Genomic DNA, 13,022 nt, shown 5'->3' with positions numbered 1-13,022 from the left:
ACTAGCGAAGGAAATAAAGGAAAGTGAGCAGAACTGAAGGGAAAAGAAGGGCTAGAAGAAGTAGTCAATAGCTGAGGGCAACAAAGACTATTTATACCTCGCTGGGCCCACTTCAACGCCTATAAATAAAGGAGCATGCATCACACGATAGACGAATTTTTGCTCTTAGCTCACACACTCAAACACACACTTGGAAAAATGGGAATTCTGGGGTAGTTTAGGGTTCTAAGGGTTTCATCTTCAGGGAAAGTCAGTCGTAACACCGTCCTTGCGAAGGGCTAAGATACAATCTATTTTACATTCTGTTTTAGCACTTTATTTCGTCGAACTTCATCGTTTTGGAAGTCGATTGGGTTGTTGCTACTTACCGATTTATCTATGCATTTAGTTTCTGTCATGATGGTGTTTATCTTGTGTTGATCTACGTTGATTCTGTATTGTTTGAAGTTTTATTTCGGCTCTATATTGATATAAAAAACCGTGAAAATTGTACTCCCTCAGTCCCAACTAAGTTGAGTCACTTCTTTTTTACATTCGTGGAGGTTTGCCTAGAAGCTCGATCTCTCGTAACTACGAGGGCTTCGCTTCCCTTCTGACCGGCAAGGTTCAATCGACTTTCATTGACCTTATCTGCACTCTCCTCGCCGCGTAAACAAGGAGAGAGGAAAAACCGAAGATTTCACATAGTACTTTTGATCGAAAAATCAATCAGATTTATTTCACATGTTAATCTCTGTTTTGGACAATTCTGTGCTTGATCTGGGGAATACGGCTGTGGATCTGAGTTGTTGTTGCTGATTGGTGGTTGTTTGTTGAATATGAAGCTATGGATTTACTTTTGGTCGGATGCTTGGATCCGGAGTGGATTTAGCATCCGAGGTTGGATCTGAACAGGGGATTCAAGTTGTGCATGGATTTCGGACTCTTTCGCTCTCTTTGCAATTTACTCCGTCTAGTAGCCGTAGATCTATTTAGTTTTTAATTTTTCTTCGTTAAATTGCTTAAATCCAATCTGCTTTGTTTTCCGATTACGTTTCATCTCTGTTTCTACTGAGTTTTTATGCAATTTGATTTGAAGAAGATGATGTCGCTATTAGTTAGTACTTTAGTTAGTTGTTTTCTAGCTTTTCGTCCGTAATCTGCTTTTTCAGAAATGGTCCCCACCGTCAGTTTATTTCCCAGGTCTAGGTAAATTAGAATAGTTTCTTATATCTAGTGATTGTCTCGGTTTCCAGTTTACATGCATGATTTCTGTTTTGCCTAGATCTAGCTGTTAGCGTAGCAGATTTCAATTCCAAGTTTAGTTTAATTTCCTCAACCCAAAAATGCGTGGCAGCAGCCAACCCAAAAATAGTTCCCAAATCCATGAGCATGTTCATTTCGCATCCATCTCTGTGGGATCGATCCCTACTTCCCTGTGCTAAATTTTAGTATACGTGGTTAAGGGTTTTTGAAGAGGTATTCTGTGTGTCCGACGACTGAGATCTTCCAACGATCCGTGAGTTCCTAGACCTTGTGATCTAGTGGATTCACTGGACCTAGGAGACTTGTTATTCCTTACTGTGCACACAGTCTAAGCCCAGGAGCTTCAATGTTCCCAGTATGTTTTGCAATATGAATGCAGTTCAGTTATTTATGTTCCCAGTATGAATGCTTTCTGTTATTAAAGTTATCAACGTGTTTTGTCTTGCCAAGTTTTGTTTTAAACTTTGCCTATCTGTTTGTCTAGCAAGGGCGACGTCCCTACTAGACCAGTTCAATGTTCAGTTTAAGCGAATTCGGGTTGTAAGTGGGATGAGCCCATACATCCCCAATTCACACAGTTTCAGATATGGCATTAGTTCTAGGAAAAAATAGACTACAGTCACAGTTTTTACATATAAATGCTTTTAGTTTCCTCGGGCCTTTTTAAGATAAAACCCCGAGCTCACTCAGCAGTGGCTTGACAAAACCAGGTTACTTTTCAGTACAATATATTTCGGCACGTGTCCACTGAGTACACCAAGTACTCAGCCCTGCATATGTTTTAAAAATGTGCAGGTTGAGCAGTGATGACAGTGGGCGGTGTTGAGCACGGACGAATGAAGATCCTTCGATAGAATAGTACTTGGATGCGTCGTGTCTCCATATACGATGTCATCTGCTCTTGACTCTTCCGCTGCAATGTAAAAGTCGAGTTTACCTTCTGTGTACCATGCACTCTGATTTATATATATATATATTCCAAGTTATTTCAGTTCATGTTCAGTTGTGCCACAGTTTCCCCCTTTCTTCCCCGCTTCTTTCGCCCACCCCTAGTCGCGATCAACCGGGCTTTCTATCCTTAGAAAGTACGGTCGTGACAAGATCTTAAAATGAGTGGAGGATAGTAAAGCTCACAGATTTCAATAAATAGTAAATAAAATATCAAAAATAGGGTAAAATAGTTAGTCTGTTATAACATATTCCCTTTCGTCCCAACTAAGTTGAGTCATTTTTTTTTACTCGTTTTGAAAAAATCCTAATAAATAGTTAAAGTGGATATATAGTAAAGTAAAAGCGAGGATAATATAGAGAAGAGTCTTATTTACATTATTCTCGCTTTTACTTTATTATATACCACTTTAATTATTTTTTGCGATTTTTTCAAAACGAATGTAAAAAAGAAGTGACTCAACAATTTTCACGGTTTTTTATATCAATATAGTTTAATACAAATATCAACACAGTGATATGAAAATTTCAACACAAGTATCTGGAAATATCAACATAGTTTTATTAATATTATACATTCATAATATTGAGATTTTTTGATGAATTTATTGATATAAAATCTGTTTATCAACATATACGAAAATTGAAATAAAAATTAAAAATTTCATCATCCGATCATCATCGGAAATCTCATTAGAATCCTTATGAAAGTACCTTTAATTTGATATATTTTTTATAAAAAATAATTAAAATCAACAGAGTTACGTAAATTTCAAGTTTTAAGATGGTTTTGATGAGAGAAAAAATAGTTAGTTTTAGCTATCATGTATAAAAATTGACTTATATACCCTTTAAATTTATTTAATAATTTTTTTTAATTTTAAATATTTCTAAATGGCGTTATTTCAACAATAGATCTTCTATATAATGATTAAGATTTGGTGGATTGCTAATGAGTTAGCAATGGATTACAATCCAGTACACCATATATTGAGTTCATACAAGGTCCCATTTTTGTACGTGGTTCAAGTTTTTAACTTGTAAGAGTAAAAAAAATGTCTTTTACTTATTGTAAAAATTGTGTCATTGTATTGACTTTTAGTTCGAAATAATAACAAATACTACTAGAGTATAGTTTAGTGGAGTTTGTATATACACGTGCGAAATTATAGAAGATCCCTGATAAGTCGTATTCTAAGCCTTGGTTACTGGTCAGTATGTCGTGAAATACATGTATTATCTGCAAAACAGTTGCTTAAGTGTGCAGGATTGAAGGATCCAAGTCAGTAGGTGACGATTCGTGTGACGCAAGTGAAAAGGGCACTAGAAGGGTGCGATACTGACCAGAATGCATGCCAGAGAAAAGGCTCGAGATGGAGAAGGAGGCTAGCTGGGATGATTATTTTATAAGGGTAAAAAGGTCAAAATGCGGGAGAAGTCTACCCTAAAAGCAAGGGCAAGCCTCCCTATAAAAGAAGCCATTTGGAGAGAGAGGAGGAGGGCGCGAAAAAGCCAAGCTCGACAGTCATACTTAGTAGAATTCTCTCTAGAAAATCAATCCTTCAGCATTATCCTACCTCTCATTCCTCGCCACAGCCATGGTCACTTGACGTCCAGAGTTGCCGGAGAAGTCATCAGTCCGCCTTTCCAGCCAGTTATCGCAGTAGTATAGTAGTATCATCGCCCGGAGTGGCAAAAACAATCTTAATCGCTTTCTTAGTTAAAGTTTACTTGTTTTCATCGTTAGTTATTTTGCAAACACTCATCGTTGTTGCTCTTTTGAAGTACCTTGTTATTTTCCAACATTTACGTTATGAAGTTTCTATTTCGCATGTCGCTTTGGTTCGAGTTTGCTTCATTCTGCCTAGGAAAGTTAGATTTAGTCATTGCTTTCAATTTCTAAGTTTTATTTCTTGTCGAGAGCAGTTGATTTGAAGTTGTAGCTAAGTTAGTCAAGTTTTCGTGCATGAGTTTTTTTTCTGCGCCGTGATTACCACCTTGCATGTCAGTCAGTAGAAGTAAAAGTTGCAGTTTACCGTTTAATTTAAGTTTAAGCAATTAATCGATGGATCTTGAGTTTGAATTCATGAATCTGAAGTTTAGTTATGGTGTCTGTGTTCATATGATTTTTGTCAATACTTGGTGAAGAAGAAAACGTCGAAATCAACTTTATTTGGTCCACTTTTACTTTTAAGTTACTTTTTGCTTTTGTTCCCTACTTTTCAGAGGTATTGCCCAGATCTGTCAGAAAGCCCCAGCCATCAGATACACCTTGTTGTCTAACTTTCCTCTTTTAGTAACTGTCCACTTTCCATATGTCTCTGATACACCTTGTCCCATATTTTCACGAACACTCCCACATGTCTGTTATTTTCCCGCCTACTAGTCAGTAGAGTACTACCTTATTTCCTGTCTAGGTAAAATCTCAACCCAAGCGTGGTAGCTAACCAAACACCCAGGAAAGTCACCACAGTTATCTAAACGTGTCCATCCTCGTGGGATTCGACCCTTACCTCCGCTATACTAATCAGTAGAAGTGGGTTGAGGAAATTTGTTTGAAGTCAGGTCTCGGTCGTCGTATCAACGACTCAGCTGGGTTGGGAATCTCTTCCTGATCAGTTGGATACACTCCAATTTCACATGCGAAACCATCGAGGACAGAGAACTGACCACTTCAATCCCCTTTAAGATCAAACAATTCTATCAAATTGAGTATGATTGTATGTGTCATAGCATCTACTATACCAGGAATATCAATGAATCCGATTATTGCAATTGCTCAGGATACCCTTTTTTAGCTTCTAGGGTCTATTTCTTAGTTCAAGACCCCTCTTACTAACTAGAATAAAATTCAAAAAAAATGAGTAGATCTGTTCCGACCAAAACGGGAATGGACTAGGGTTATGAACTTATAATCTGATGATCGAGTAAGGCCAGGAATTCAGTAAACAAATACTCCCAAATTATATGTATATAATTATTTTGAATGAGATGTATTCATATTCTTTTTCTATATATTGTTCAAGCATTCAACTGAATCTCAGTTCCACGATTTTGTCATCTAACGGTTAGACTAATGCCACGTGTCATTTAATAATGTACTTTTTCATTCTAATAATGTACAACGACTAATAATGTAGCATTATAATCTAATAATATAGATTTTCATTCGAATAATGTACACCGACTAATAATGCAACCATTGATCACAACCATCCAATTCAAGAATCCAAGGGCTGTGATTTGTTTGAAGTTTAACACCAAAGAGATATGAAGGACCCTAATACACCCCTATTTTAAATATTGATAAAATTTAGAATGATGTTGGTCGTACATAGTGAAAATATATAAAATAAATTTTTTACATTATTTATACTTGACTAACGAAACCTCTTTTATTTAAATGAATAAAAAGTAGATAACTAAACCATAGGACCTCTAAACATAAAAGTGATTGCAAACATAACTAAAAAGAGCATTCTTGATCAACTCTAAGTTTCAATTTCTTCTCTTTTCTCCATTGGGACTGCTTCTTTAACCTCACTCTCCTTCTATAGGTATAAATTGATAAAGAGACATTGTAAATTAGTTCAAGAAACAATAATACTACAATAGTACTACTGTCTATATACCAATAACTATAGTCTTTATAACATTAAATTCATTTCTAATGAAGCGACAACTTATGCTTCCGGCAACGTATTTTCTACCGGAATAACAACATCCACTATTCTCCTTCTATAGGTCTATCTCATTATTCACCTCACAGTTTTCCCTTCAGCCAACTCCTTTGTCCATTCTTCACCTTCTTCCTGTTTCCGTGTTTGATTTCGACATTGATGCTCCTCTGCAACACTACACCATGCCTAATCCAGCTAGAGAACTTCTCAACAGTCTCTTCATCTGCAAGAAAAAAATGTTTTATCTGTCAAACAAAGACTCACAAAATCTTTGATGATCCAATTTGTTAATGTGAAAGCCAAATATATATATTTCCTATTTATGAACTAACCTACCTAACTAACAGCACACAATGTAGGATGTTGGAAATCTTATTTTGATCAGATGAAGAGAGTAGCAGTACCTATGCGAGGCACGGTGTGGCCTTGAGGGTGGCATATGATCAAAGGGTGGTCGAACGCTGCAGCCATCTTCTCAGAAGGCAGTTTTTGCCAATCTCTCTCACCAACAAAATGAACTGACCTAACCTTGATGAGCTCTTTGTAAGCAACCTCAGATATGGCTGGATCCTTAAATTTCGACCCGGATATGGATACAAACAGGGCTATAGGGGGATGCTGCTTCAATATCATGCCCTGCATCAAAAGATTCAAATCTGGATCAAGATTCCAAATAGAGATCAAATTTTTTCATCTGCTCATTAATTATTGAAGCACATGTGCTTGATATGCAAGTAGAAGTGCTGACAATGCAGCCCCCTGTGGAAAAGGAAAACAATGCAATGAGCCTTGAGATATTTAACAATGATTATAAGCAAAAGAGACATTGTTTTTCACCTGAGAGAAGCCTAAAAGCCCATGAAATGGACCATTTGTTTCCATGTAGTTGCACAAGTAGTCTATACATGCTTCCAAGTTTGTCTGCCCCGTAAAATCCTGAACATAAACGCAGTATTTAGCAACATCAATTACAAATTCATGCTAATGTACTATCTTGATTTTCTAGCATAATGTAAATAATTTTTTAGCTGACCTTACTGAATTGAAACCATTCAAAATAAGGGGGTGGAAATATTCCCTCAATCTCGGATTTCCCTCCTGCAGGGTAAATACCGTCTGGGAAATCCTTCACAACATTCAAATATCATTCGTTTAAACGGATTGTAGAATTGATTTTTGTTAATACAACTTTTATTTGTGATGGAATAGGGAGATTGAGTAATCGAAACAAACAGGAACGTAAAGAGACACAGATTTACATTGTTTACCAAGTTGTGTTGGCTACGTGATAGGAAGCGAAAATAGATTGTATTATAACTGCGGTTACAGAGTTTTGTGTACTACTTCTACATAAGTAGACACACATGACTGGCTATGCCCTATATGACAATTAGGGCCCAATACAACAACATAGTATAGCGATAAATCATATAGATTTAAGGCATACTAACAATGATAATAAGTATTATATTTTGATTCAATGTGAAGAAAGTTGCTAAAACTTGGCCGAATCATTATCTTAGTATCCCAACGTGAAATCGAAGTGTATGTATGATTCAATATTAGCAAGTACTAGTAAAGGTGTGGTTGATATATCATAGTTTATCTGAAAACAAAGATTTCATTTCACTGCTATAAAAAGTTGAGATCACTTGTTTAGAATATTGACCAGGACAAAAGGAGCAAAAATTGAGGGATCCCATTTGCTAATTTGCATTTTGAGGAAGCTCCCACTGGTTCTGAATCCATGTAAGCACAAGATTTTCTTCTTTCCATAGTTTGCAGCTTCCATTTTTCACAAAATGACGAGTGCGAGAGAGAGAGTGGTCAGGAACTTGCTTTAGGACTGTTTAATGGTTGGCTATGATTGTTGCCGAACGTGCAACTACGTTTAATACCACTTGACAAACATGTTTTTTTGTGAGAAACATGTTTTCATTTGTGACTAAACATGTTTTTTTTATTCTGAATAGGTGGACCAGTCTACTAAATTATTAGAATGAACTACTATATTTGCCCTTTTTTAGTACCCAATGTTTCAAAAATTACATTTTCAACTGAAAAACAACCAAACCAGTCCCGCTTTTTACAATCCTACCCTTCAGGCCTGGAAGGATGTTTATGTCCATTTATTTGACAGTTCAAGAAATAGGAAGTAAAGCCCTATTTATAAATACTACCCTCCCATAGAAATAGACTATTTAAGATTAGTACGAGTTTTAAGGTGTAATTGATAAAATAAGAGATGAAGAGAAAAAATAGTTGAAATTGTATAGATGATGTGGTCCTTAAATAATACTCTCTCCGTCCCACATTAAGAGTAACTTTTTGCCATAAAAGTCCGTCCCAGTTTAAGAGTCACTTTTAGAATTTTCCATATTTAGTCATACGTTTTACCCCATTCTTCATCAAAATTACATAAAAATACCATTATCTACATTAAAATAAATCAAAACAAAAATCAAAAGTCAAAAGGAACCCACCTTCAACCAACTCCACCATCTCACTTCATTTATTACATACTCCACTATCTCACTTCATTTATTACACATTTCAACTTTTTCTTAAAATCCGAGCCATAGCAATAAGTGACTTCAAATGTGTGACGGATGGAGTAAAGTAAAAGAGAATGAGAAAAAAAGAAAAAGATTGTCATAAATGAATATAGATTATTTCTTTGGACTGAACGAAAAAAAGAAATACTCGTATGACCTATTTCTATGAGACGGACGGAGTATATTAAAAACTTAATGAAATTGTAATTCGTTTTATTTTTTTAACATGTGTATCGTTTAATAAGTGAGAAATAACATAGAAACGCACTGACCATGTGGGTCCCATATTCTCACTTCTCATTTCCCAATTTGTTTCCTATGATCTTCTTCCTTCCTAACGTCTGTACTAATATTTGTGGATCTAATTGTTCTAAATTCTCTACGATCAAACTCAATCAACACGTCTTTCTAATTCTCTCACGTCGAAATAGGCTTCATAGACAAAAATTAATGGAATTTTCCGGCCAAGCTTGGCCGACCCCTTCTTGGATCCGTCGCTGCTAAAAGGGTACAAACTCCATTTTCTAAATACTGTACTAGTTTCGTAGTTCACTTATAAAAATAAAATTAATTAACATTTTAATTCACATTACTTAAAAGTTAAAACTTGTATTGCAATTTCCCGATAATAATCAAAATTGAAAGTAAAAAAATTAAAAAGTTGTGAATTAATATTTTTGAAAAGTTAGTATTTAAATGACAATTATTCATGCCCTAAAAATAGAAGCCAAAATCGAATAATTTCTCGATATAATAATTGGAAAAACGATTTAATTAAAAATAAGACAATCACACTAAATTAACTTAATTAGATTTAACCACGCATATTTGTACATATTCATTCTTATCATTTTAAAATTATTTTAATAATAAAACAATTCCACATAACATAATTATATTCTTTAGAACTAGTTATCCAATCAATAAAAATTGATTATTTATCATACAGTACAATAAAGTTTGATTAATATATGAATACATCCCAGATGCATTTCAATTTTTTTTATATTTATTACTATTATCTTTGTACTTAATGTTTGATTGTGTTATTCAATAGACATCTCTATGTCTATACCTATAACACAATTAAAGTTTGATCTTTCTAATACATCTCTAATACAAAATTCATGCCAAATCCTGAGCATGAGATTTATCAATCTAATCTATACATATATAAAAAGCGTGTTTTGGCTATTATTTTAAATATTTATAAATTTCAAGAAAGATTTTAAATATTTATTAGTTATTGACCTTTGGAATATTTGTTGAATATTTGGTTGTTATATAATTAATTGCATTATAAATTAATGGTAAGTGTCTTGTTAGGATGATATTTTTGGGCATAATTGAGAAATGAGATGCAATCTCAGCCACTAATTCACAAGATTAACTTAATGTCAACAGCTATCACATTATGTCAACGCGGGGGTATAATTGTCTTTTCATTAAATTGTATTTGAAATTATTTTCTAAAACCCTCTCTAAAACTCTGGCGGCAAAGTCTTCAAATCTTCAAATATTCAACATTCAAATCTCCAAATCTCCAACATTCAAATCTTCAAATCTTCAACATTCAAATCTTCAACATTCAATAAAATAACACTTATTAAAATGTCAACAACTAAAAAATAACACTTATAATTCACATATCTATACCGAGAATATCGAATGTCAACGACTTGTATTAAAATGTCAACAACTAACAAATAACACTTACAATTCACATATCAATACCGAGAATATCGAATGTCAACAACTCGTATTAAAATGTTAACAACTAAAGAATAACACTTACAATTCACATATCAATACCGAGAATATCGAATGTCAACAACTCGTATTAAAATGTCAACAACTAACAAAAAACACTTACAATTTACATATCAGGCCATCCGCATCCCTGTATCTTATCCGTCTCTTAACCGTCTGATCTCTTAACTATTCATGGGCCCCACTGTACTTTTCAGCTCATCTCTTAACTAAGAGACAACACCTGCATCCCTCCATCTCTTAACTATTCATTCAATTTCATTTTTTATTTTTATTTCCAACAAATTCAATTAATAAAAACACACTTCATTAAATAAAATAAAAACTACAATTTAAAAGCCTAAAAAATAAAAAAAATATATAATTTAAAATCCTAAAAAATAAAAAAAAATACATAATTAAAATACTCTAAATTAAACTATAAAAACTATTCCGCCGACGAATCATCATCCCCCGAAGTCGGCGGTGCACCCAAGTTAGATCGATCCCCTATACTAGGTTGAGCTTTCATATACTCAATTATACTCAATTCCGTCCATATGGGCTGAAACTTGGGCAGGAGTCATTCTTGAAAGGTCAGCCATCGTGGCGACCAGGTACATGGACATTAGGGTGTTCGAGCCCGTGCCCGTGCCGGAGCCCGAGCCCTCGCCCGCCTGGCTTGATTCGCCGCGGCCCCTCCCTCTCCCCCTCGCTCTCGCCGCCTTCGCCGCCTTGGTCCCTTGCGGCCGACGCCGTGAACCGGAAGAAGACCCCCTTGCATCATCGATTGGCGTGCCCTCACGCGAGGTGTTGCCTTCCCCGCCATCACTAGATGAGTAGTGACCACGCGCCGTGTGCTTCGTGCGTTTCGAGCCCGACTCGACACCGCCAGCCCACCTTTCAAGGTAATGGACTTGCGACCAAACATCGACAAACTTGAAATCTTTACCGACGTCGTCTTTGAAGACCCACAACGCCGCTCTCAGAATGTCGGCTCCACTGGATCAGCTTTGATAATTCGCCGCCTCTGCCCTATATATCGCGCAAAATTTTTTGACATCTTTGTCGCATCGCTCCCAATGACTGCGGAGCATCTTCAAGTTGCGGGCAAATGTGTTCTTCGGCCTTCGTGCGTTGTAAACTTCGGTGACTTTTTTCCAAAAACACTTGTTGGTTTGTTGATTCCCGACGACAGAATCATACGAGACGCTAATCCAAGCGTCGTACAGAGCCAACGTCTCTTTTTGGCTGTATGGATGACGGGTGCCGTCCCCCACAACCTCGTGGTCGCCCTCTTCCTCCTCGGCATTGACGCCGATCCTGAGGCCGATCCTGCCGGAGCCGGAGCCTCCACCTATTGAATGTCAATACCGAGAATATCAAATAACAACTAACAAATAACACTTATAATTCAAATATCAATATCGAGAATATTGAATGTCAACAACTCGTATTAAAATGTCAACAACTAATAAATAACACTTATAATTGGCATATCAATAGCGAGATTATCGAATGTCAACAAATAAAAAATAACACTTATAATTCACATATCAATAGGGAAAATATCGAATGTCAACAACTCATATTAAAATGTCAACAACTAAAAAATAACACTTATAATTCACGAATCAATAGCGAGATTATCGAATATCAACAACTCGTATTAAAATGTCAACAACTAACAAATAACACTAATAATTCACATATCAATAGCGAGATTATCGAATGTCAACAACTAAAAAATAACACTTATAATTCACATAATTAATAATAATCCCCCCCCCCCTAAACAACAGCAATCCACCGATTTTTGGATTTTTGGATCTTAAATGAAAAATTAGATTTCAGTTGAAATCAGTTGAAAACAAATGAAAACTAATTTCTTCACTGATTTCACATTTTATTTATCGCATTCCATATACCCTGCACTACTGTTTTCCTAAATCTGTAATCAAGCTATCAAACTAATGGATCGAACAACCGAATTGAAGAATCGAACTATAAAACACGAATTTAAATCAAGAGCATACCTTTAATGGGAATCGGGCCTGCCGATCTTGATGCTGCGATATAGTGATTGGACGGATAGCAGCGGCTGCGAACGGCGGTGTAGGCAACTGACGGAGGCTGGCGACTCACGGACAGCAGCGTCCGTCCAACGGCGACGCTGAGCGTCTGCGAACGACGATCAGTAGCCTGGGCTGATGGAGCGAGCGGCGGTTTACGAGTGACGGCGGGTCTTGACGGAGATTGGCGACGGCGATGGGGCGAGGTGAAGGAGTCGTGCCGGAGACGATGAGGGAGGAACGTCAGTGATGGATTGAGTTTCAATTTGGGGATCTGATGAGTTTTTGAGAAATTGGGGATTGTTCCTTGAAGAATTGTGAACGAGAGAGGGGGAGCATGATTAAAACACGAAATGACCATTATATTCTTTTATATTAAATTAATTTAAAATTATTTGTATGACAAAATCTAGACCACTCATTTAATAAAAATAAGTGGCTAATATTGCATCTCATTTCTCCATTAGCATAATAAATCTCATTTGATCACAACCTTAATGGTAATATATAATTAACGGCATTATAAATTAATAGCAACAATGGTTGGTCAAATGAAATGGCAGGTTTAGCCGTTTAAGAAGATCACTAACTAAATCATACATTAATATTTGTTTTTTAGACGCTTTTTTTAAATCATCGTTAATACTTAATATGAAATGGCAGGTTTAATTAGCAGTTTAAGATCACTAATTAAATCATGGAGTAGTACATTAATATTTGTTTTTTAGGCGTTTTATATAAATCGTTCGTTAATTGTTATTGATTAGGGTCAC

General features: G+C 35.8%; 1 protein-coding gene and 1 long non-coding RNA gene across 5 annotated transcripts; both read right to left on the bottom strand.

Annotated features, from left to right (window-relative positions):
- Positions 1-5,685: 5,685 nt before the first annotated feature.
- LOC125195786 (uncharacterized) lies at positions 5,686-7,727 on the bottom strand. Of its 4 annotated transcripts, XM_048094016.2 has the most exons (6): positions 7,543-7,727; positions 6,907-6,999; positions 6,711-6,809; positions 6,591-6,632; positions 6,278-6,509; positions 5,686-6,096 (listed from the first exon to the last, which is right to left on the bottom strand). In XM_048094016.2, the coding sequence occupies exons 1-6, from the start codon at positions 7,663-7,665 to the stop codon at positions 5,957-5,959; spliced, it is 729 nt and encodes a 242-aa protein (XP_047949973.1). In that variant the 5' UTR covers positions 7,666-7,727; the 3' UTR covers positions 5,686-5,956. The 4 variants fall into 4 exon arrangements, with proteins under 4 accessions (XP_047949973.1, XP_047949974.1, XP_047949975.1 ...); XM_048094017.2 differs by lacking the exon at positions 6,591-6,632; XM_048094018.2 differs by lacking the exon at positions 6,907-6,999.
- A 2,761-nt stretch (positions 7,728-10,488) lies between these two features.
- LOC125195043 (uncharacterized) lies at positions 10,489-12,579 on the bottom strand. Its single transcript, XR_016137819.1, has 2 exons — positions 12,214-12,579; positions 10,489-11,534 (listed from the first exon to the last, which is right to left on the bottom strand). It is a non-coding gene; the product is annotated as an uncharacterized LOC125195043 (long non-coding RNA).
- Positions 12,580-13,022: the final 443 nt, after the last annotated feature.

This window comes from Salvia hispanica, chromosome 4, assembly GCF_029641045.1.
Source record: "Salvia hispanica isolate PSC_SH4W2 chromosome 4, Shi_PSC_v1, whole genome shotgun sequence".
NCBI lineage: Eukaryota > Viridiplantae > Streptophyta > Magnoliopsida > Lamiales > Lamiaceae > Salvia > Salvia hispanica.
Note: the sequence above shows the minus strand (reverse complement) of the source record. Positions and strands in the feature narration are given on the sequence as shown.

What these genes read in the sequence shown, in the direction of transcription:
- LOC125195786 (XM_048094016.2), bottom strand. Translation starts at nt 7,665, where the DNA reads ATGGAAGCTGCAAACTATGGAAAGAAGAAAATCTTGTGCTTACATGGA. An exon ending in AATGGTTTCAATTCAGTAAG is followed by an intron (nt 6,810 to 6,906) that starts GTCAGCTAAAAA and finishes GTTTATGTTCAG; the next exon opens with GATTTTACGGGGCAGACAAA. An exon ending in CCACACCGTGCCTCGCATAG is followed by an intron (nt 6,097 to 6,277) that starts GTACTGCTACTC and finishes TTTTTCTTGCAG; the next exon opens with ATGAAGAGACTGTTGAGAAG.